The sequence below is a fragment of the Malaclemys terrapin genome, chromosome 7 (genome assembly GCF_027887155.1).
Source record: "Malaclemys terrapin pileata isolate rMalTer1 chromosome 7, rMalTer1.hap1, whole genome shotgun sequence".
NCBI lineage: Eukaryota > Metazoa > Chordata > Testudines > Emydidae > Malaclemys > Malaclemys terrapin.
In genome coordinates this window covers 28,839,527-28,863,440 of record NC_071511.1, presented here as the reverse complement: position 1 = coordinate 28,863,440, position 23,914 = coordinate 28,839,527, and the positions used below count along the sequence as shown (strand labels likewise).

General features: G+C 41.3%; 1 protein-coding gene across 1 annotated transcript in view; it reads right to left on the bottom strand.

Moving 5' to 3' along the window:
* The window catches only part of SUSD3 (sushi domain containing 3), a 49,464-nt gene that overhangs the window by 8,427 nt on the left and 17,123 nt on the right, over nt 1-23,914 (bottom strand). Inside the window, exons 2-4 of the mRNA XM_054033358.1 lie at nt 17,140-17,328; nt 15,476-15,623; nt 11,834-11,998 (exon numbers count right to left, since the gene is read on the bottom strand). Coding sequence (XP_053889333.1) covers nt 11,834-11,998; nt 15,476-15,623; nt 17,140-17,328 — 502 coding nt within the window. The remainder of the gene's footprint in view (nt 1-11,833; nt 11,999-15,475; nt 15,624-17,139; nt 17,329-23,914) is intronic.

Below are 23,914 nucleotides of genomic sequence, written 5' to 3'. Positions count from 1 at the left end.
GTTTCATTCACAGGCTAGGAATCCCTTTAGCCTGGGTCTAGCACTTCCCCCAGTTCAGTCTTTGTTCCTCAGGTGTTTCCAGGAACCTTCTTGTGAGGGGAGTGAAGAACACCAGGTGATGTCACTCCCTGCCTTATATAGCCTTTGCTTATGGAGGGAACCCTTTGTTCACACAGCTTGGTTCCCAGACCAGTCTGTGGAAAAATACTGACATCCCAAGATGGAGTCTAGAGACATGTGGTCTCAACACATGTCCTTGTAGATTCATAGCAGCCATTACTTGGAGGCTGTCTGTAGCATTCATAGGAAGGCTCCCTAGGTGGGAGATAAGCTTCTCCTAAGGCCTATTGTTTTTTCTAATGGCCCATTGCCCTGACTAGGCCCTTTCCCACCCACTATCTAGACTGAAAGCATCTTGTCTAGTGGGCATTACCCGGGTGTAACTATATTTGAAATACAGATACATAGTCAATATTCATAACTTCAGATACAAAAATGATACATGCATATAAATAGGATAATCATATTCAGCAAATCATAACTTTTCCAATGACATCTCACGTGACGCATCTTACATAAAATACATCATAATTATGTCATAATCAAATCATAATAATATCACTGTGAAGAATATGTGGTGCAGTATCACAGGCAGTACCTCACTCAAGATGTTACAACCCGAGTGATTTGCCTTAACCATCTCCTACTGTTTTTACTTCCTGGAGGAGCAGTGGTAGCTCTCTCCCTGGGAAGTGCATACCATCCCTGGTCTACAATGATACATAAAGTATTCTTATACTTAATACAATATGGTCTCCCATAGATATGGCAGGACATTGCCCTGTCGCATCACATATTTACATAACTTTCCTGGGCCAGGCCTACACTATAAACTTACATGGATATAACTATGTAGCTCAGGGGTATGAAAAGTCCATCCAGTGCAGACACCATTATGTTGACAGGAGGGCTTCTCCTGTTGATGTAGCTACTGCCTCTCGTGGAGGTGGATTAACTACGCCGATGGGAGAAGCTCTTCCATTGGCATATTTGTGTCTTCACTAAAGCACCACAGCGGCACAGCTGCACCCCTGCAACGAGTTAAGTGTGGACCTACCCTGAGTTACAGGCAGTGGTATCAAACTAGTCATGTGCTACTTGTAACCATTTCACTGCACACTCCCTGTAATACAATATTAAGCACATGAGATGACACCATCACTTGTTTTGTTTTATTAGCATTGCATCCAATTGTGCATCTCCTCACACAGCCATGTGTGATGGCCTCCCTGTCACTTAAGTACTGCCTTGCAACTAGGCAAGAGAGGATAGCTGTGGGCGGACATGTAATTTGCATTTACATGATCCAGTGGTCCCAGCATTGTGCAAATGGCATCTAGCGGCTGCATCACCCTCTCAAAGTGACTACGGATCTGCAGGACCAAACCCTTTGAATTGACATTTATGCCTTAATAGAAGTGAAATATGGCCAAGTTCTGAGTGCTGTGGGAAGCATAACTTGGAACATCCGAAGAAGTGGGCTGTAGTCCACGAAAGCTTATGCTCTAATAAATTTGTTAGTCTCTAAGGTGCCACAAGTACTCCTGTTCTTTTTTTGGGACATCCTGACTTTCATAGATTCCAAGACCAGAAGGGACCATTGTGATAATCTAGTCTGATCTCTTGTAGAACACAGGCCATAGAACTTCCTCAAAATAATTCCTAGAGATCTTTTAGAAAGACATCCAATCTTGATTTAAAAATTGTCCATAATGGAGAATCCACCATGACACTTGGTAAAGTGTTCCAATGGTTAATTACTCTCACTGTTAAAAATTTACACCTTATTTCCAGTCTGAATTTGTCTAGCTCCAACTTCCAGCTATTAGATCATGTTGTACTTTTCTCTGCTAGATTGAAAACCCATTAATAAATATTTGTTCTCCATGTAGCTACTTACAGACTGTAATCAAGTCACCCCTTAACCTTTTCTTTGTTAAGCTAAATAGATTGAGCTCCTTCAGTTTATCCTTACAAGGCATGTTCTCTAGTCCTTTATTCAGTCTCAGGATTCTTCTATGAACCCTCTCCACCAATTTATCAACATCCTTCTTGTATTGTGGGGACCAGAACTGGACACAGGATTCCAGCAGCAGTCACACTAGTGCCAAATAAAGACATAAAATAACCTCTCCACTCCTACTCAAAATTCCCCTGTTTATATATCCCAGGATCGCATCAGCTCTTTTGGTCACAGCGTCACACTACGAACTCATGTTCAGCTGATTATCCACCATGACCCCCAAATCTTTTTCAGACTCACTGCTTCCCAGGATACAGTCGCACATCCTGTAAGTATGGCCTAGATTCTTTGTTCCCAGAGGTATATATTTACATTTAGCCATAAATTACACCCAGTTTGCTTGTAGCCAATTTACCATGCTATCCACACCTCTCTGACTCAGTGACCTGTCCTGTTGATTATTTACCACTCCCCCAATTTTTGTGTCATTTGCACACTTTATCCGTGACGATTTTATCTTTTCTTCCAGGTCATTGATAAAATTGTTAAATAGCATAGGCCCAAGAACTGATCCCTGCGGGACTCCACTAGAAATACACTGTTTGATGGTGACGCCCTGTTTACAGTTACATTATGAGACAGTTTGTAATCCATTTAATATGTGCCATGTTAACTTTAGATGGTTCTAGGTTTTTTTTTAAATCAAAATGTTGTGCAGTACCAAGTCAAAAGCCTTAGAGAAGTCCAAGTATATTACACCAACACGATTACCTTTTTCAAGCAAACTTGCAATCTCAGAAAAATAATCAAGTTAGTTTGACTGGATCTGTTTTCCATATACCTATCTAGATTTGCATTAATTACATTATCCTTCTTTAATCCTTTATTGAGTCCCATATCAGCCGCTTCATTATCTTGCCCAGGATCAATGTCAGGCAGATGGATCTATAATTACCCAGGTCATCCCATTTATCTTTTTTAAAAATTGGCCCATTAGTTTTCTTTCAAAACTTCCCCAGTGTTCCAAGACTTATTGAAAATCAGCATTAACAGTCTAGGAAGCTCATCAGCCAGTTCTTTTAAGACTCTTGGATGCAGGTTATCTGAACCTGCTGATTTAAAAAATGTCTTACTTTAGTAGCTTCTTTTTATTGTCCTCCAGAGATACTAATGGAATAGAAAAAGAATGTTATCACAATATGATGACATTATATCATCTACTTTTTCCCAAATACAGAACTGAAATATTTATTGAGCACTTCTTTCTTTTCAGCATTATTATTGATAATTCTGCCTTTTCCACCTAGTAATGGATCAATATAATTGTCAGCATTCTCTTTATTCCTAATTTTTTTTAACCCCTCCTTATTGTCCTTAACTCTGTTGGCTATAGATTTCTCCTGGTGTCCCTTGGCTTCCCTTATCACATTTCTACAGTTCCTTTCTACTGATTTATATTCATTAGTATCAAATTACCCTTTCTTCTATTTGTTATATTTTTTATTTTAATTTTTTTATAGTTGCCTTTACTTCCCCTATAAACCAGTTCGCTTTTTTAACAAGTATAGCCTTCTTCCTCAATTGCGGGATTGTGGCTTTCTGGACATCTAGTAAGATATTCTTAAATGATTCCCAATTATCATTCACATTTTTCTGATTAAATTCTTCCCCCCAGCTGATTTGGCTCATAATTGTTTTCAGCTTTTGTGGGTGTAAAATCGCCAATGTATTATCTGAATGCAAAACAGCACCCAGACAAGCCTGTTCGTGTAGAAAAACACTGGAGATTTTTTTTGTATTTTCAGATAATGGGGGGAAAGGGCTAGACTCCTTCAGACTCCCCCAAATAAGCCACCCTTGAACTCACCATGGAGAGACATTTCAGACCAAATGATCTAAAAGCAGAGCCTGAGAAGAGGGGCCCGATTCTGCACCCGCACAAAGGTCTGCATTCTCAGGTTAGCTGAGGTAGGGAGGGCAGAGGTGGCAGTAGGACCCCTTTCTGCTCACCCAATCTTGGGGGCAACTGGAGGCCGGTTCAGCCCCTGCAGAACTTAGAGCAGCAGCGTTGAGGCCATGCCCCAATACCCAATATACCACCTATGTGGCGGGTGCAGGACAAGGGGGTGACACTAAGCCAGGTAGGCTGACTTTACACATCCAGAGGCTTCCTTTATATTAGAGGAATCCCGAGCTGTCCCTTTAGAGCAGCATACAGGGGATTTAGCTCGGGGCAAGGACCTGGCTCTAATTCAATGGAAACTGGAGCAGACCCTTAGAATGCAATTGCCCTTTCAGCCATACCTGTGGCAACATTACACTTATCCTGTAAGCAAGGGCATGTAGTAATGAAAACACAGACACCGTGTTAACTCCAGCAGCACTTCCTGGCATTGCGGGAATCTCCTCAGGGCAGATTGGCCTTCAAGGATCTCTTGCAGTCTGGTGGTAAATTGCTACTAACTGTACAGCATTTTGCCCTTTTTAATTTTTCCATCAATGGACCTTCCATCTCGATAGCTTTCCGCTGTTGAGTTTTTAGCCTCATTTTGTGTCTTTTGTTATCCTCTGCTTATTTTTTTCCCTACTACCAAAACTTTAGATCAGCTTAGCTCCCCGCACCGGAAGAAAGACCTTCCCTTCTCTTGCTGGGGTAAATCTGCAGCACCATACTTCCTGCTTCTGTAAAAATCTCTCAGCCATGCTGCCCTTTACCTTAGCATTCTGTCCTCTGGCTTTCTTATTTCCTGGCCTAAATATGTGCCTTTCCTCCAACCCTTTACACAAGACACAGGGCAGTAGAGAACCTGGCCCTTTACAGACTCCGTATTTTAGTGGAAGAGAGAGCATAGCTGGGATTTCTGCGCGGACAAATGTTGGGAGCTCATGTCACTGATTTTGCGTCATCACTTATACACATTTGCCTCAAATTCCCAAGCACATCTTGTTTTTCTCCACTCATTTCTCTTGGACATCTTTTTATTGGATATTCCTTGTCTGCTTTTTGCTTACGACCCTGATAATGCGTACTGGCTGACACCCTGTAGTTGGAAAGGACCCAGGACCGAATTTCACGATCTTTCAGAGACAAGCACTAAAAATAACTTCTGTGGGTGTACAGCAATCTGTTGCCCAGATGCAGAGATTTTGGCTTGGTAATATGTACCAGCTGCATAGGAGGACTTTCAAGTGTAGTCACAGACATGGGTTTTTCCATTTCACTTGACACACTCCAGCAGTCAGTTCAGCTAACTGATGACAACAGTACATCTGAAAACAAGCAAGAGAGCTGTAAAAAAGAATCCACCTCAAACTCCAAACACTCCACATTTCCTGGTTTGAGTTTTTGGGTTGTTGTCAACGTTTCTACACAAATGCAGCATTTCCTCCAAAAATGTTCATGTTAGAAAAAGAAAAAAAAAAAAAAAAAAAACCATCATGTTTAATTGCAGCTCCTTGGGATGCATTGCTGAAGTGGGTGCACTGGATTTTGTTACAAGACACTTCTCCAGGTGGGCTGATTAGCTGAGCCTAACTCCAAAGGGTGAGCAGAAGCAACCTGGGCTTGTCTGCTCAAGCCTGAAGGAGAGAGACAGCAGATATATTTCTTACAGGTGATAGAAGGCAATTGGTCTGCTGTGATCTTCAAAAAATCCCTGAAGAGGGGAGAAAGCAGGCCACCTGTCCTCACCAGCCAAAGCCACAGCTCTTTCCTTGTCAAGGAAGGGGCTATTCCGGGGGATAAAATTAGGGGACATGTGCTGAGACTGAGGGCTATGGAGGCTTCCTGTAGTTTGGTTATTTCATACCATAATCTGGATGTTAATGCAAACTGAATTCCCACCTAGTGCAGGCTTTCCTACTTCTAACTGTACCTATTTTTCCAGTGGTAGGGCTAATGGATGGCACACTCCTGGTTTGGTGGTAGCAAGGCATGCGCAGCAGAGTGTTCTGAGTTTACTGGATATTTTCATATGCACAGGGAGGATGGTTTACTGTGTACCCTAGCTACTGTAGTGAGTTTCCTATCCGTAGTGCCACGTTATGCATGTTCATTAGTTGATTCTTCTTGAAATCCCTAGAAGAATGGCTGGAATCACTGAAAAGGGGTGAAGGAGAGTGTTGTTTCAGTTTGGCAATCACAAATGAGCCAAGGAAACTTCTCCGTGTTCCTACAGTCTGTGAATCCAAGGCCAAAATAATTTGCCTTGTCCCAGCTCTAGTTTGTATTCAGCTGAACAGCATCTGGAATTCACTGCTCCTTTATAGGTGGCCCTGCAGCTATGCTTGGGTGGAGGGAAGTGGTTTCATTTTTCCTTTTGGTTCCCATTACTTTAATATGATCTCTCACTGACACTCACTTTAATCTCTCAGATATCTTTGCACCTTGCAGTGGAGACTGCCAGCTTTTATTAAACTTCCCTTTGCTAATATTCAGGCTTGTGCCTGTCCATGTGTGGTGTGTAGCTTGCATGGCTCACCTGCAGAGTCATACTTTTCTAGCATCTGTTAAACAGCCAGCAGGGATCCTGGCTGTGGATGAAGGGGGAATGTTGGTCTAAGGGTGTTATCTCCCCTGGGCTGTTATTCTGGAATAAGGCAGAGTGTGAATTTAAAGTGGAATATCTATTCCAGAATAACACCATGAGTGGAGACTAATTCTGGAACCGCTCTTCTGGTCAATTTCCCTGTGCAGACAACCCCTAACTACCTCTGCTACTGCCCTTGCATCAGAGGTGCACACACCTTTTGCTGTTTGTAGGGGCATCTCTCCTCTCTTTGAACTGGGCTCCTCCTGTACTGATGACCTTGTACTCCTCACTGTAGGTGCAGTTGAGGTTCACTCACATTGCTTTGGGCTGTGTGCATGGCCCAGGGCCACACTCCTTCTCCCATGTCTTCATCCAAGGTAAAATATCCCAACTCCCTTTTCACTGTGCTCCCTGTTATACACCATTAACCACACACTCTCTCCTTCCTCCATCCCCTACCATCAAATCCTGAGAAAACAAACTTTTCAGTCCCTTCTTATGTGGCACATCCTCCCTGTAAGTGGCCGTAAATTATTCAGACACTAGTCAGTCATCGGAATATTACAAGAGACTGGTCATGTTGCCAACATATGGAGCTTAGAGGCACGTGGCTTTATTAAAATAAGTATTAGTAACCACCACACTGTTGTTTTCTTTCAAATAGCAGCTGGATGGCACAGATGGCAATTGCTAACATGCACCTCACATTGACTCACATGCTGATCTCACGTACGTATGTGCATCTCTCCCATCACTTCCGTGTGTCTTGTTCACGTGTATCCAAGGTCAGAATGTGGTTCCTTCCATGTACAGCGGTCACCATTAAAGGCAACAGCTGCCAACCCACACTACACAGTTGTCACACTGATTTCCTATTCTAAGCATAGGTGAAAATTGTGGGATCACTCTGACAAAAGCTTGATGCTGACTTGCTTAAAGTTATTTCATGAGCCATAAAAAAATGTCTGTTCTGTCAAATAGCAATGTGGGGTTTTCTTCTTTTTTTTCTTAAACTATTTTTGTTCCCAGATCTAAAAATAGAACAATCTTTCAAAGAAATTTCAACAAAGACAGAAAAAACTGTACTGCACCATTGTCCAGTAAGAATGCTTTTGATAGTCAGAAATAGGCTAAAGATATATTCAAGAGGCAGGGGAGATGTCTTAAAGAAGGTGCTTTCTATCTCCCAGATACTTTAGTTGTTTGCAGTGTTCTTGGACCCATGTTGGTCCCACTGTTTGGAGAGACAAGGTGAGCGAGGTAACATGTTTTGTTGGTGAGAGAGACACCAACAGAAGTTGGTCCAATAAAACATGTTACCTCAGCCTTGTCTCTCAAAGGCTATGTCTACACTGGAATAAAAGACCCATGGCACAGCTGTGGCTGGCCCACCTCAGCTGTCTCAGGCTGCAGGGCTAAAACTAGCTGTGTAGATGTTTGAGCTTAGTCTGAAGCCCAGGCTCTGGGACACTTGCCTGAGTCCAAAAGTCTACACAGCAATTTTGCAGCCTGAGCCCTGAGTCAGCTGACCTGGGCCAGCCCGTGGTGTTTAACTGCTATGTAGATATACCCTATGATACTTTAAGTATCATGCAAAGGAGCAACTGCTGTGATAGAATTGACTTTCTTTGGAGAAAAGAATTCCTATCATAAAACTTGTATAAATCTCCAAGGCTCCACTCTCTTCCCTCAGATAAGCACATGCCTCATCTCTCAGCTTCTCTGGTTAAGTTACCAGAGGGAACCACTTCCCTTTGTTATCTCACATAAAAAAACCACACACAAACATGCTGCAGGAGGGGTGGAAATTCATGCAACTTGTGATCCATTGAGGGTCTATGTGTTGTATGGCTTGGTCATTATCAAGAGCAGGGAAAACCCAAACAACGACCCATGTTTTTTAAGCATAATTCCTCACTGGAAACAATGGGAAATTCTGATTTACAATCAAAGGTCAGATCTTGCCAAGAAGAGGATGTTTTCTCAGGGAATAAAGTCAATTACTTCAATGATCCCAAAAAGCTAATAGTGACTTTGGTTGGATTTGCTGTCACTTTGTCCCTGAGTTTAGCAATTTCCTGCACTTAGGCTTGAATGCCCATGGCGACTGATGCACTGGCAGGAAATACCCCAAAATGAAAGCTGCCCAAGTGTATATTTGCATTATAAACAGAAAGGAAACAATGGGGAAAGCTAGTACCTCATTTGGGGTCTTTAATGTTCACCCATCCTATAATACATCAGCCAGCTTCCATTTGCACTTACCTAGCCATCCTTGATACTGCCTGGCTGTTAACAGTAAGCTGTGGTTAGGATGTGACTCTGTCTAATCCATTATACAACAAATAAACCTTCAAAGTGACACATAAAGCTGGCATATCATTTGTCACATTCAAGGTTCATTTGCCACATAATGCATTAGACAATTCCCAAATCTCCTCCACTGCACACAGATCCATTCACTAGCATTAAACTGTAGAAATCTATAGCTTTAATAACGTTTTATGGAACGGAGAATATAAATGTACCACTGTAAGTACTTATACAAAAGTTTGTTTGGTTTGTATTGTTAAAAGGTCATGCTCAGTGTTCATAACTGCCCAAACTCCGTCAAATGCTTTCCAGTTCCATTTAGAAGAAACAGCCTTTCTGAACATGAGTGGTCATTTGCAACAACTAGACTTTTAGCTCAAACCTGGAGATTTTGATACAGTTGAAATCTAGTTGATTTTTTGTTATATCTGAATAACTAGTCCACACATGCTGAATGCACATTGTCTCTGCATCAATGAAATAAAGTGGAAACTTGATTATCTGAATCCTGATTAACCAGCACTCTGTCATCCAAAGGTAGGATACATCTGCCAGTATTTGTTTTCAGCACATTAAATTTACTATGTGGAAAGGTTGCAGAGTTCATAAGCCCTCCCAGCTCTTTGTTTTCTTCTGCAAAGTTTATAAACTCTCCACTTTCTTAATGAACTAACAAACATTTTCAGACCTTATAAAAGCTGTTTATTTGAACCTTTGCATGTCCAGTTTACTTGTATATTCCCTGTTACATTCAGTTAAGGAAGGAGGTGCAGTATTTTGTAAATGGAATGAAAGATTTTTCTCCACAGAGCGACTTAGATAAGAATTTCTAAGGTGCTGGTAGCTCTAATGGAGCAATAAGCTTTATATTTAGGAACTGCTGGATTATACATTTTATTTTAAACAGTCTAAAAGCAGATTGTGTTTTTACCCTGTGTTGACACTCCAGCACACGTAGGTGTTCAAAATTACAAATTAGTTCTTAATCCTTTTGAAGAGCTGGTTTAAGAGTATAGTCACCATTATAATTAGCTTTAGAAGTCTTTCTAAACCCCACCAAATCTAAAAATTGATTAAACAGCCATCAGACTTTTGTTTAAATGCACCACTTAAAAATAATTTCTAGCTGTGGAATGGAAGGTGTTTTATAAGCTGTATAAAATTGCTTTCTACAGGTAACCATTACAAATCATAGATATTGCTGTAAGCAAAGTCTGTAAAGTGAGCAGTGAATTAACAGTAAGCAGGAACTGTAATATACTGTATATTGCATATTAGTGCTAAGCGATAGCAAAAGGACAGTTCAGTGAAATGAGACAGAGAATTATGTGGGTGGCACTAGTGAAACTGAGATTAGAATCTGACACATGGTATTATCATTTTCCTTCACGTGTCTCTGCTCTTTAGTTTATACCAGTAAAATCAGTACAACACATCTGGACAAATTCAGAGGTGAGTTTAAGTTTAAATTGTAAATTACACTATCCCTCAGTCCCCTCAGCCTGTGTGGTCGACCTTGTGACAGTACGTATGGTCCCTTAGACATATGGGGTGAAATCCTTGCCTCAATGACGTCAATGGCAAAACTTCCATTGACTTCAACGTGGCCAGGATTTCACTCACAATTATTGACAGTGTTTGTACTGCAGTAGCCCCCAGAGGATCAGGGCCCCGCTGTGCTAAGCACACGTACAATGAAAAGATATTCTCTGCCCCGAAGAGCTTGCACCATTATTTAGGGACAGGTTGTGACATTGCAGATGCACATTGAGTGGTATTCTATTGGCTCTATTGACTTGTGGTACTAATGCAGTCTGGCCCTCAGATTGACACCCACTAAACAACATGTAGCTTTAACTCCTCCCCTGCCCTGCCAGAAACCATTTAATGCTGCCCAGAGACACACACATCGGCCGGGAATACTGACTGTCTGGGCCAGGGCCGGCTCCAGCATTTCTGCCGCCCCAAGCAAAAAAAAAAAAAAAGCCGCGATCGGCGGCGGCAATTGGAAAAAAAAAAAAGCCGCAATCGGCGGTGGCAGTTCAGCGGCAGGTCCTTCGCTCCTAGAGGGAGTGAGAGACCTGCCGCCCCCGAATTGCCGCAGGTGCCGCCCCTCTCCCTTGGCCGCCCCAAGCACCTGCTTGTTAAGCTGGTGCCTGGAGCCGGCCCTGAGGAGAGCATGCCACGTACAGTGGTTGACTGCGTCTCCTCTGGCCCAAAGCCCAGGAAGCCATAAGGTACACAATTTGCCCTGGTTTAACTAAAGGTATGTTTTTTAAACCAATGTCGTTGAACTAGTGCCAAGCCCTGTATGGACAGGCTTATACCAGTTTCCAACTGGTTATATCGACTGAGCTTGTGCCTGGAAAGGTACGGATGCAGGCTCAAGCCAGCTTTAAACCAATAAGTGAATCCACACAGGCCTCAGCACCAGTTTCACAAAATGGGCTTAAATACACACCTTTAATTAATGTGGTGTATAGACCAGGCCTAACACAACAGCGTTGAGGACAGGACAGAGAACGGCTATAAGGGCTCAAGGTCATGCTGGTTTTCAAACTTTCTCAACATCTTGTCTTTGTGACATTATTCATTCCCACAGAAAACAACCAATAACATGAAACCTTTAGGTCTTGACCCTGCAAGGTGTCAAGCACCCTCAGCTCCTACTGATTATAATGCACGTGGAGGGCGTGCAGCACCCTCCCAGCATGCACAGCACCTCGGAGGCGTGCCCAGCATCTTGCAGGATGGAGCACACACAGCTTGGAACACAAAGTGCAAACACCATGAACTCAGACCAGCTTGCCATGTTTGGCTACAGATTGGTGTTACCTGTAACCAGACAATACACTTACAACGTTTTTTTTCTTCTGAGACAACTTTTCACTAATCCTCCTTCTTCTCCAGTCTACTCAGGCAAACACATTCAGAAACATAGTGTATTGCATTTTAATCATCTCACCTGCAGAAGCCTTCATTGTCATATGCCAGGTTAGTCCCATCATCAAATACTGGTTTATTCCTGAAGGGTTTATTGTTGTTGTTATTTCTGCCTTTAAAACCAAAATAAGCAGCTTGCATGTTTTCCAGTTCTTCACTTCTGAGCTGGTACCACAGTTGCATATCCCTGTAAATACAGCTCGGTTAAAATCTACAGTCAGGGCAGACATTTGTACAGTAGCTTAGTGCCTATGATTTAGGAACACATGAGCTTAAAATCATCTCTCCTGAGGAAAGCTCTAAAGCACATGCTTAACTTTAAGTATGCACCTATAACCAGACGCAAGTATATGCCTTCCTGAAAAGGGACGCTTTCTTCAACTGCGGCTCAAGATAGGATAAATCTTATGCTTGAAAATTTAACCCAAAGTTTTGTACTTACTGTAAAAAACCATACAATTCTAGGCAATCCCTTATGGAACACTTAGGATGGTTCAAAGAAACCTGTAGAAAGGTTATTATTTTTATTCAAATCTATAGATTTTTAGAATCATTTTGATTTAATCCCTATTAAATTCCAGAGGACGTTCCCATGAGGAATGTAGTGCTTCCTAGGCCTGTTCAGTTTGGATGTGACAGCAACCCATGTTTACCCTCCTTGGTCCGTTAGATATTTCCCTAAAGTTTAACTTCTAGTAAAAGCCACGTAGGGTAGGATCCTGTGTCCCTTCACAGACAAATGCTCATTGACATCAAAGGGAATTCATCCTGTCTACAAACAGCAGGATCTGGCCTTTTAAAAGTGTCACTGTTAAAAAATTGCTGGCACCTTATGGAAAAATGAAAACCGTTTTACTCTGAAAAAAATCTGCAGTACTGTCAATTTCATGCATTTAAACAATAAATTAAACCTCAAAAATCATGATGTTTAAGCTGATTTCATGAGATTAAAACAAACACATTTGGGGCTTGTTTTATTTACCCTCTGGTGTCTGACCCCTTAGGATACCACTCACATCACATTTTCAAGCTTTTCTCCACAACCACGAGGGTTAGAAATGGACTTATCTTGGTTTTAAAGGAAACCTGAGATTCTTACAACATCACGTGACTCCAGATGCTGGGGCTTTAAGGAAAACACCACGTATCACAAGAATTGTGATAGAATTTTGAGAGCTGGCAATTCTGATTTTGTTTTGCTCGGCCCTTGTTTTTTTCAGGATGCAATCCTGCTCCGACTGAAAAAAATGGGAGTGCTGCCCATTGACTTCAGTGGGAATAGGAGTGTGAGGGAGCTAAGTTATCACTAAGGATGCTAGGATTTTCTGGGTACTTTGGCCTTTATTTCCTCTCCCCCACCAACCCCAAACCTCACTGTGCTAACTTGTATTCCCTCTGAGCATCCTAGCGGCCACTCTCTCCAGGACATGTCATTGCCACTCCAAGCTCAGAGAGAGGGAGGTTTCTATCATGTGCCACCAGCTGCTCTCCCAACTATGGGGCTAAGCCACACAATTTACCCAGTGTTCCCAGCACCCTCCAGCCACTGGAGCAGAGGATGAGCTCAGGACCTGAACCAAGAGCCCCCTTGTGGCAGCACAACAGAATGTCATTGGACCAGCCTGAATTCAGTTTTCACACATTTTTGGTAATATGGGTTATAAAACAGTCAAATGCAGGAGAGTAGCTAGACTTATGGCCGGGGGAAAGGGATGGCTATGGGGGAGTAGGTAGGCAATGGATGGAGAGGTGGTGGCAACAAACAGAGGAGCCAAGAAAAGGGAATCATCTTATATTGTGATGATGTAGCTAGAGTTCATCGAAAATTTTCCAGTTAAATGTTTTTCCATCAGAAAATGCCCATTTGTTGAAAATGAAACATTCCACGGGAACATGTCGATTATGACAAAAATGTGTTTGGGAAAAAAATTGAAAACAAGCATTTTGATAACGTCAAACTTCTCACAACAAAAAGTTTTGATGTTTCATTTCAAAAGGACTTTTGGCTTAGAACTTTATTTTATTTCAATATTATAGTATAAAATGATAATACAATAAAAAAAAGTAAAAAAAAATCAAAATCAAAACCAAAACAAAATACCTTGACTGACCCCAATTATTTTCCCCCCTAAATTTTGTTTAGTGGGAAATTTCAAAAAATTCTTTGCCTTTGTTCTGATTTCAAACAAAACCAAATTTCAGCACTGTTGAACTTCCCGTGGAATGGAAATTCTGGTTCCAGCACAGCTCTAGATGTACATGGAGGAGCCTGGAGCCAGAGCTGGCCCCATCACCTTGCCCTTCGCTGGCCTCATCTGCCCCATATTGCTCCTTCTGGGTTTGAATCCAGCAAGGCGAGCAGCAGGAACGGAGGTGGAGACAGTGCAGAGCAGGTACCACAATGGGACTTGATGGATAGGAAGCTGGGCTCTGGACAGGTGTGAAGGAGTCAGGAGGCATCAGGCCTGAGTACCACTGAAGAGGAATGCAGGTGTGGAAGTGGAATGTACCAGAGAGAAGAAAAGGGGACAGCATCATGATGTCAGCAGTGGCACAGTTGCCAACATGCTCACTATCCTGCATGTAAATCTTTGCTTTTGGCAGAAGGTGAGATATGTAATGAGCTAGAGCTGTATCCTCTCAAGAACAACAGGAAATCAGATAGTGCATAAGGTTCTACTTGATCATTCAAGCACTTTTCACACCCTGGGAGGTAGGAGAAGTGGATTCAAATCTTTGCGTGATTCAGAGGAGGGATTTGAGTGGTGAATCCCTTAAGCCCAGGTGAGTGCCTTAATCACTAGCCTAGAGTCACTCTCTCTGTCTGTGTAAATACTTAAATATTCTTCAGACCAAAGTGGAACAGCATTAGTAGGGAAGACTGAGACTAGAATAGCCTATAGTCTAGGGGTTAAGATGTTCAGCTAGGGAAATAGGAGTTCAAATCCTTGCTCCAGAGCGAGGCTCCAAAACTGGGTCTCCCATCCCAGGCGCGACCCCCAACCACTTGGCTGAAGGCTATAAAGACACAGATACACACACAGTTTGCCAGCCTGAAACAAACTTTTCTGATTTGTGCACAAATTCCAAAGAGTTTCAGAACCAAGCCAAGTATTTTTTCGGTTTGCTGGCCAAGCTGGAAAAGTCAATTATTTGCCCAGCTTGAGTCAGGAAGCAAAGTCCTCTCTCTCACCACCACTCCTGTGCGTCACACCTCGGGTCCCTGTTTCAGGTCAACTTTACAGATGGCGGGCATTTTGGTGGCTGACCCACTGTGAGGTTAATTCTCCCAGCAGATTGTACTAAGAAGTAAAGTTAGAGCAAAGGGACACCAATAGATAGAGAAAAGGAAAGGGAATAATACAGTCCATTCCATCAGAATCCAAGGAGAGGGAGTATCCCAATGGCTAGGACTTGGGTTCCACTCATTCCTCCATCACAACTTCCTGCATGACCCTGGGCAAGTCTCTGTGGCTCAGATCCCCGTCTATAAAATAAGGATACTACTACTTTACAGGGGTGTTGTTAGGATGAATATGTTTAAAAAGATGAGGTGGTTCTCAAATACTATGACTATGGGGGCCGTGTGAGTAAGATACGGGGCTCTTCTCTGATGGGTATCTTTGTCAGTTTCACAAGGCTTTCATTGTGGAATGAGACGTACCTTTCAGTTCTCCTCCTTTCATTTTTCTTAACACACTTGATGAGACAACAGGTCAAAAAAGCCATAGACATCAGCAGGATGATGGCACAACTCACAATGGAGGCAATCACTGCCACTTTAAATCCAAAAGCCTCATATTTCGATATGGCTGTAGCAAAGCAAATATAGAAACAGGTTTCCAAAATGAACACCTTATTAAATTTAGCTCTCTCATTTCCATTAAACTGTGCTGAAGTCTACCTGCTTCACACTCTTGCTAATAATAATGCAATGAAAACTTTCACGTTAGTGTGCCCTAAGACACTCAGAGACATTTGGCTTCATTTCAAGCTAAGGATGTCTCAAAGGTGGACTATTAAAAAGTCTCTTATTTATAAGTTACTAATTAATTGTTCACAAGTAACTTTGCCAGAGCAATTAATCAAACGCGATGCTGCCAGCATTGCAATAACAAAAAAAGCACAACTTTGTCAGTATCTCAAATGCAAATGATGTACTGGAGGTTTTCTGAAATCAAATTTTAACAAGGACTAGAGCTGTAAAAACAAACACTGGAAAGGAAAGATTTAAATTAGCCCTGCTTAGGGGAACAATAGTTCTGTACAATGATATCTTAGGACTGAGAATGGGACTGATCATGGAAGCAGCAGTAAACGTGCAGGGCTGGACGTTGGGGATGTTGTAGGGGTGAGAAAGAAATTATCCAAAGGAATGAAGAAGCAGGGGTAGGGTATAACAACCTATGCCAGTCCAGTTTGAGCACTGATATTGTCTTGTTAAAGCTACTCTTACTTCTTACACTACCCTGACTGCAAGGTTTAGAATTGTTTCTGTTGAATTCCATAGATAGCTTTATACTTTTACAATCTTTAAAACGGAATGTTCTAATTTACTTACTATAATGGAAGCCTCCTAAATCAGATGTAAACATGGCTCAATTGAAGCAGGAATTCCAGGTGCATGGCAAAGTTATTCATCTACCTATAATGTTAACGTGAGACAAGGTCCCAAGCTTCAAACTTGAGGTCTAGTCTGAATTTCAAACACTCTGAAGTTCACAGGCACTGAGATCCAGAGTTTTGCTTTGGGCCCATTTCTAGTTAAATTATTGTTGTGCGTGTAATAAATAAGAAACAGCACAGAGTGAAAGGCAGCTAATATTGTTGCCATTCAAGCCCTATTTTTCAATATGATAGCAGCTCCATTCTACTACCCACAGGCAACAGGGTAATTGTACTTTACAAATATCTCCATGTTCTTTGCAGCATGATTCCTCCTGAAAACAATGGAATTAAATAATGCAATATACAGGTACATTCTCATTGCTCATATCTACACATTTTCCTGACAAACAGCAGCACATTTTGCAGCTAAAGAGTCAAATTTATCCCTGGTCTAACTCTACTGAGGTCACTGATATTAGACCAGGCACAAATCTGGCTAAAAGTCTTTGCAGTGTAGTAATTCATGATGTCTGAATGTGCCCGGAGTGCCATTATAGCCAGTGGCAATAGCGATGAATGAAATTCAACATGCCCTCTTCTTTCCACAGAACTCTGGAATTAATCCCCATGTCATGCCAAAGGTTCATAGGTTACCCAGGGCAAACAAGGAGAGGGTAACGCAGAAGAGGTGTTGAGTAATTCTGGAAGAAGAATCCTTACGTTTGCATGAGGGAACTCCAGCAGTCCACTGTGTACTGTCTCCCTTCCATATGCAGGTTACGAGTCCCTGTCCCACAAGCAGGTGCTGAGCGGAGCACTGGAATGTTATCACCGTTCCGACGGCGGTGCCATCACCATGAATTATCTGTAGCGTGCCAAGCTGAGGGGGAAAGATTTGGCTACAGTGCCCTGCAGATTTAAAAGAACAGAACAAAACAATGAAATGTTAGGGCCAAATCCCATGTCCACTGAAGTTAAGGGGAGTTTTAATTTTTACTTTAAGAGGATCATGTTTTCACTCAGTATGAGGAAATGGTCAATAAGCAAACAAACGGAGAGACTTCTTTAAAGGTGAAATTCACCTCTCAGCCGAGCACCAACCAATGGGCTAAGTCTCTTTTAAGCCCTACAGTGCACTGCTGGCTGAATGGGATGGACGTAGGTGGTGCATAGACTGTGTTGGCTCCCCCCACAAGGGTGAATTTCATTCTAAATCTTTTGTGAGGTTCTCTATTAAGGATGCTACAGTTAAAAATCTATTTTGTACTATATTATGCCGTGCTATCAAATTGCTTGCATTCAAATTTTCTTCTGAGGCCTTACTAGTGTCAATTTTGTTTTATTTGCGTGTCAAGAAAGATCTCAGTACCTCAGAGTTTAATGCTAGAGTCAATTATCTCGGCTTTTTAAAAACATCTCTTTAACTCTGTCCTCGGTAGTAACCTCTCCTTCCCCCTCACTTTTCTCCTTGTACTAAAATCTTTAGTTCATATTGTTCTCTCTGGAATAACTGAGTGGTAGGTGCTTTGTGACCTGTTTTGGCAGATATCTCTATATACTGATTGTTACTGCCATGAAATGCTTCATTTAGCATTTACTGTCCTACTAGTTTTTTAATACAATTGAATTGCTCTGTCATTAAGAAAATATACACCATTCTGATACAGCTAAAAGACAACAAAATCGAGTGGTTTTTCTAGTCTCATATGTTTGGACTAACATAACCCTGATATCATTGTATGCATCCTTTCATTCATGTTTAGTAAACACCAGTGTTTCTATTTTTCAGCATTTTAACATCTGAGACTCTGATCCTTCCATTGATTCTCCCAAAAACTTCAGTGGGCATCCATACACACTCAGCGGCAGCTGCACCACCGGTTGCAACACTGGGGTTTTAACTATTATAATAAAAATAATAAAGGAGGTGGGGAGTTGCTCTTGAACTGTTTATAAGAGAGCAGAGGTTTACAATTACCAAGAACTTTCTTCTTCTTATAACTATTTAGGGACTTTTAACAGGTTTACATGTTCATATATATATGAACAAATACACATACACACAAATATACACACACACACACACACACACACACACACACACTTAGAGCAAAATCCTGGTCTTATGAAACTGGTCAATGAGAGTTTCGCCATTGATTTCAAGGGGACCAGGACAGGCCCTTCTTGGGACCTGATTCTTTTTTTGGCTTACTTTGAAGCCTTTTCTTAAGGTCCAGCATTCAGCAACGGACTAAGATGTAATTAAATAGCAGGTGCCAAAGCTTGAATTCTATGGGAATGGCACACACATGCATCCTATGAAGAACTTGGCCCTGTGTTTAATTAATGTTAAGCTTCTGATATAAATACAAAAGCCAGGTTGTTTAATGTTAGATATAACTACCTGCCCTCAATTTATGCCCTTAAAAAACAAACAAACTAACAAAAGCCACAGTGACAATTACTGTTCCAATCTATTATGCAAATATGTATTAAGGACTTGATTTTAAAAACATGACACTTGAAACCTGTGCATGGTTCTTTCTGTTTGCTGTGTTAGCTCTTTCAAACTTGTATCAATAAGAGCAAATATTTCCTAGCGAGATTTCCCCTTGATCCCCCTTCCCCCGCCCCAAATACCTGATCATTAGTGCCTGCCTGATATGTGAATTGTGCACCCTCTTTTTATTTAAAGGGACTACTGTGATTTTTTGAAAATGGGTTCAGAGTCTTCTCCTGAAAAGCAGTTGTCACACCTGCAAAAATATAAATATCTGCTTCAGATAGTTTGGAGTTTCATGCTTTCATTTTTTAAAATGCCAGAACATAGAGTATGTACTGCCAATAAAGTGATCGGAGTTGACGTCAGTTGACACTGATAACAGTGGAAAGTGCACAGTGTAACTTTGAGCAAAATTTGATACATAGTATCTCTCTCAAGCAGTATAAACTAGTCTTCATTAGAATCACTTAGTACACTTGTCTATTGTCCTGAAAGCTCTAGCATCTTCATCCAATAACCATTCTCCAAAGAACAGATAATTTGCCATTTGATTCTTTCCTTCAAGATACATTTAAAATAATCTGTTGACCTTCTTTGAAACATTAATACTCCAGTATCTAGTTAAATTACTCCTTGCTCTTTCTGTCCAATGCTTAATTTGTAATGAAAGAGGTGCCGGAGCTCAAGCAATTTTTTTACAGTCATAACTGATGCAGCAAGCCCAGGGGTGCCGGGGCTAGGCACTGCCAAGCGTAGAGACACCAGGGCCCAGCCCTGGCACAAATTAAGCACTGATTCCTGTCCCATAATGATATATGTAGAGCAGTGGTCGCGCTCGGCCAAACCTGCGGACGCGGCAGGTACACAAACCGGCCCGGCCCGCCAGGGGCTTTCCCTGCACAAGTGGCGGAACAAGTTTGGGAACCACTGATGTAGAGTAATGAAAACTTCTGAGCTCCAATTCTCTTGTTGGCATTCCTTCTTGAGCTGTGTATTTTCAAACATTCCCTTCACTTGAGCCTTTAAGAGTGTCTAAGTCTTTCTCATCATTTGATGTGCCACTAAGCCGTGTGTATTTCCCTGGTGTGCCCCTGGGTCATAGTAGCATTATGCCATCTCCTTAGGGAGTATTCCTGGACAGAGTGTACTTGTGAAAATGACTTCTCTGGACAGTGGCTAGTAAAGGGCAAAGCTTAAAAGGTTCAGTGGTTGAGTTTAAACAATCATCCTAAAGTTCAGAGCTCATCTGAAACTTAAACTATTCAAATCTCTGTGATCTGAAAACTGGGCTAGAAATCTTGTCAGATCAGCTCTTGGACAAAACACATCTTTATTTTGCCCAGGCATACTCTTGTGTGGGATTTCAGAAGGCTGAATTCAGGAAATGCAGAGCAGGGCTAGGGTTTTGTTTTGTTGTTTCTTTTGGAGGCTTTTTTCAGAGCATTATCCAAATGCACAGAAGGGTCTGGGTTTGTTCCAATTTGAATTTGGGGATAACTTTCAGGTCAGTTCTTCTTTTATCTAGAGATGGGCCAAAAGCAAAACCCTGGATCAGAGCATCCTTGAACGGTGAGGGATGTCCAGGTCCAAAGCAGAGCTTTGTGGCTCAGACTCATCTCCATTTTTTTCAGAACTATTCCACTCATCCTTATTTTCTCCTCCTCTCCTACGTGTTTTTTTCTCTCTTATGTGGCTCTAATACCTGCTGATATTAACAACATGTAATCTTTTTACAGCCATTTCTTGCAGTGACTTTCCTGCCATTTTAACCTTACTCTTCTGTTTCTAGAAAGATGATCATTGCTGTAAGTTTCCTGCCCTTCTATTTAGATAAGCAGATGTTCGATAGCTTTATCCTTTGTATACTCCTCAGGCATGTTCATCTGACTAGATCCATTATAATTAGGAAGTTAGTTTTACATGTAGAATATTTGCTGCTAAAGTGCCTCCTGAAGTAAAACATAATTGCTGGATAAACATCTGTGATAGCAAAGTTGCGTCTGGACCTAAAATTTCTGGACATGTGAGTGTCCAGATCTAGGGTTTTGGTATGTGTTTATATCTAGAAAATATGAGCTAAAACAAAACAAACATTGTTCATGCTCCTTTCATGTCTTTGCATCTTCGAGACATGCAGCTCCTTGTCAACTAGGGCTCAGTCCTGTGAGGAATTTGAGACTAATTTGTGGTCTGTATCATTTATAAGCAGGTCATTGTGAGTACTCAAAATTAATGAGGTCTTGGGTGGTTTGACTGGTCCCAAGGTCTTATTGCTACTCCTTTAGCTGGTGAGTGCAACTTTTAGAATCTGGTGAACATTACAAATATGAGTTCAAAATTCACTATTTACATTTTCAAATATTAGTTTACTACAAATATTTGCGGTGAAGCAAGCAGAATGGACACAAGTTCTTTTTAAAAATTCAAATGCAGTTTTGTTTGTTTGATTTAGTAAGGGGGATTAACCAAACTGCTTGACTAATCTTGCATAACACCTGCCTACACTGTGTATGGTTCTAGCATATGGTATCAGCTCTCATCTTTCAAAAATAGTAGCAATAATCACTCAATTTTAGAAGCAGCCTCAAGCAACAAAATTTAGATTCAGGTTTGAATTTTGAATGCCCTAAGGTTCACAACATTTGGAATTTTGTGTCAGCTCTTTGCAGAGCGAGAGGTCACTTACAAACATTAATTTCTCAGTTTGAATTCACATTTAGAGCAATCTCAGGGTGTTCAGATCTTGCATTTTGGTTTAGGTATGGGGCCATTAAACTTGTTCAACAGTACAAAAGAATGGCATTATCCACAATAAATAAACAGATCACTTCACATGATCAACAGATCAACATCCCAGAATGAAAGCTATTTAAATGTGGCGTAATCTGTAAACTTTAATTTACTCAAACCAGGGTTTTTTCCAAAGTAGACAAGTATATAATTTCCAGACATTGAAAAATAAATAATATGAAATGGTTAAAACTAAAAAATCTAAGATAAAATAATACAAAAATTTCCTCCCATGGCCAGGTAAGATTATCTGCATAGCAGTATCAATTTGTCAGAAACAGTTACCAAGCACACTTTGGATTTATATTTTGCTGATAAGAGAACAAACATGAAATGGCACTCTGAGAACATTTGCCTAGAAAACATTTCTTGGGCACCTTCTTCCTGTATTATACAGAAAAACAGAAGAAACAGCAGACAAAAAGTTGTTGGCAAAGGCACAAGTTGATCACTGCTCGCCAGTGATTCAGAAGTAGGAAGATCCTTGGCTTTCTCTCATTATCCCCATTACTCACGTAAACCTAGCTGTGCCATTTCTTATTGCTTGGCTTTTCATGAAACTAAAACATAGCGCAATAGCCAGATGCCAGTAAGAACTAGAACCCCTGGCTCACTAAACCATTATGCCAGTAAATAGGCCGATCCTATTCCTGCAAGCAAACGTTTCACCAAAATGCGTTCTGAAAATGTATGTCCCTAAGTCACAAACACCTATTGACCCACCACGAGGACCTCACATAAGAAGAGAGCTGTGATATCCCCCATGTAGGCAGCACTCATGACAATATTTTCACTTTACATCATGATAGCAGCCAAAGACCCTCCATGAGGGTTGGGGTCCAAATTGCATTGGGCACTGCACCCATACATGGGAACTCGGTCCCTGCTCTTAAGAGCTTACCTTCTAATTCAGGTACTTATACAGCTTTTCAGGAAATTAATGTTAAATGTGACAAAGCTACACAGCTATCAAATTAACAGGAAAGTTCGGCCATTCAGAACTTGCACCAGTGGAGAGCACTTTAAGAGCTTCTGAGCTGTGCTATAGCCATCTAGAAGCGTGTTGCCTGTCAAGTCTTGTTATTGCTTAATTATATAATAATGACTTGCTCCAACAATTTCAAATAAAAGCACGTCAGCAATCTCGACAGCTGAATGGCCTGGCATTTCTTGTCTATTATACGGTTTTGTATGTGTCATGTTTAAAACTAAGTACCTGAAAAGCAATAAAAAAAAGTAGCGGCGCATTCAACAGAGTGGGCAAGGGTTGATAATGGCTCAAAGCCAACAATACTACACAAGTATTTGTGAAATTGTTTCCTTAGCTTATAAGTCAGCTTGAGCTCTACATTCAATGACACTAACACGTTCTGATTTTAAGCAAATGCTGGAACATGCACAGGTTTACATGACAGAGAAGCAGAGCGGTCCAGGGAATGGGGCACTGAAAGGATAGTCAGGACACCTGGGTTCCATGTTTGGCCTTGACACTGACCAGCTGTGTGACCTTAGGCAAGTCACTTCATCTCTCAGTGACTCCATTTCTACCACCCTTTGTCTTGTCTATATTAGCCCTGATCCTGCAATATGTAAGTTGCAGATTCTATAGGACAGGCTCCCTAGTGAGACTACATCTCCCATGGTGCACTATGGCCAGACCTCTCCTCACTAGGAGGGGAGACTGTGGTGCATTATGAGAGATGTTGTCAAACCAGGGAGCCCAGCCTATAGAGGAGAATAGGAGCATGATGCACCTGAACTACAGCTCCCACTAGGCACCATGGCAACAATTCCAAACCAAAATATTTCAGTTTCTGGACTAAATATTTTAGTTTTCTATTTTTCTTTGCAAAAAGCTGCAACTGTTTGCAGGAAAAAAAGTGCATTTTCCAACCAGTACTAGTTGTTAGGCCAATATTGAGCACTCTTGAAAATCCCACCTTTAAAATGTGTCCTATCATTGAAAATAGTTTTTAAATGTAAAAAGAAAAGGCATTTGAGGAAAGTGCCTTTAAAAATAAAATTAAAAAAGATTACTCGCTTCATTGGTATAATCAATGCTCTGAATCTATAGCGTCGCAGGGACGGGCTTTGGGACCACACAGGAAAGTTTAGAATTAGGTTGTCTTGAGGGTCTTTAGCGCTTTTCTACAGTCTGCTTTGTAGGTAAAAATGCATTAATTTTGTATCAATACATTGCTT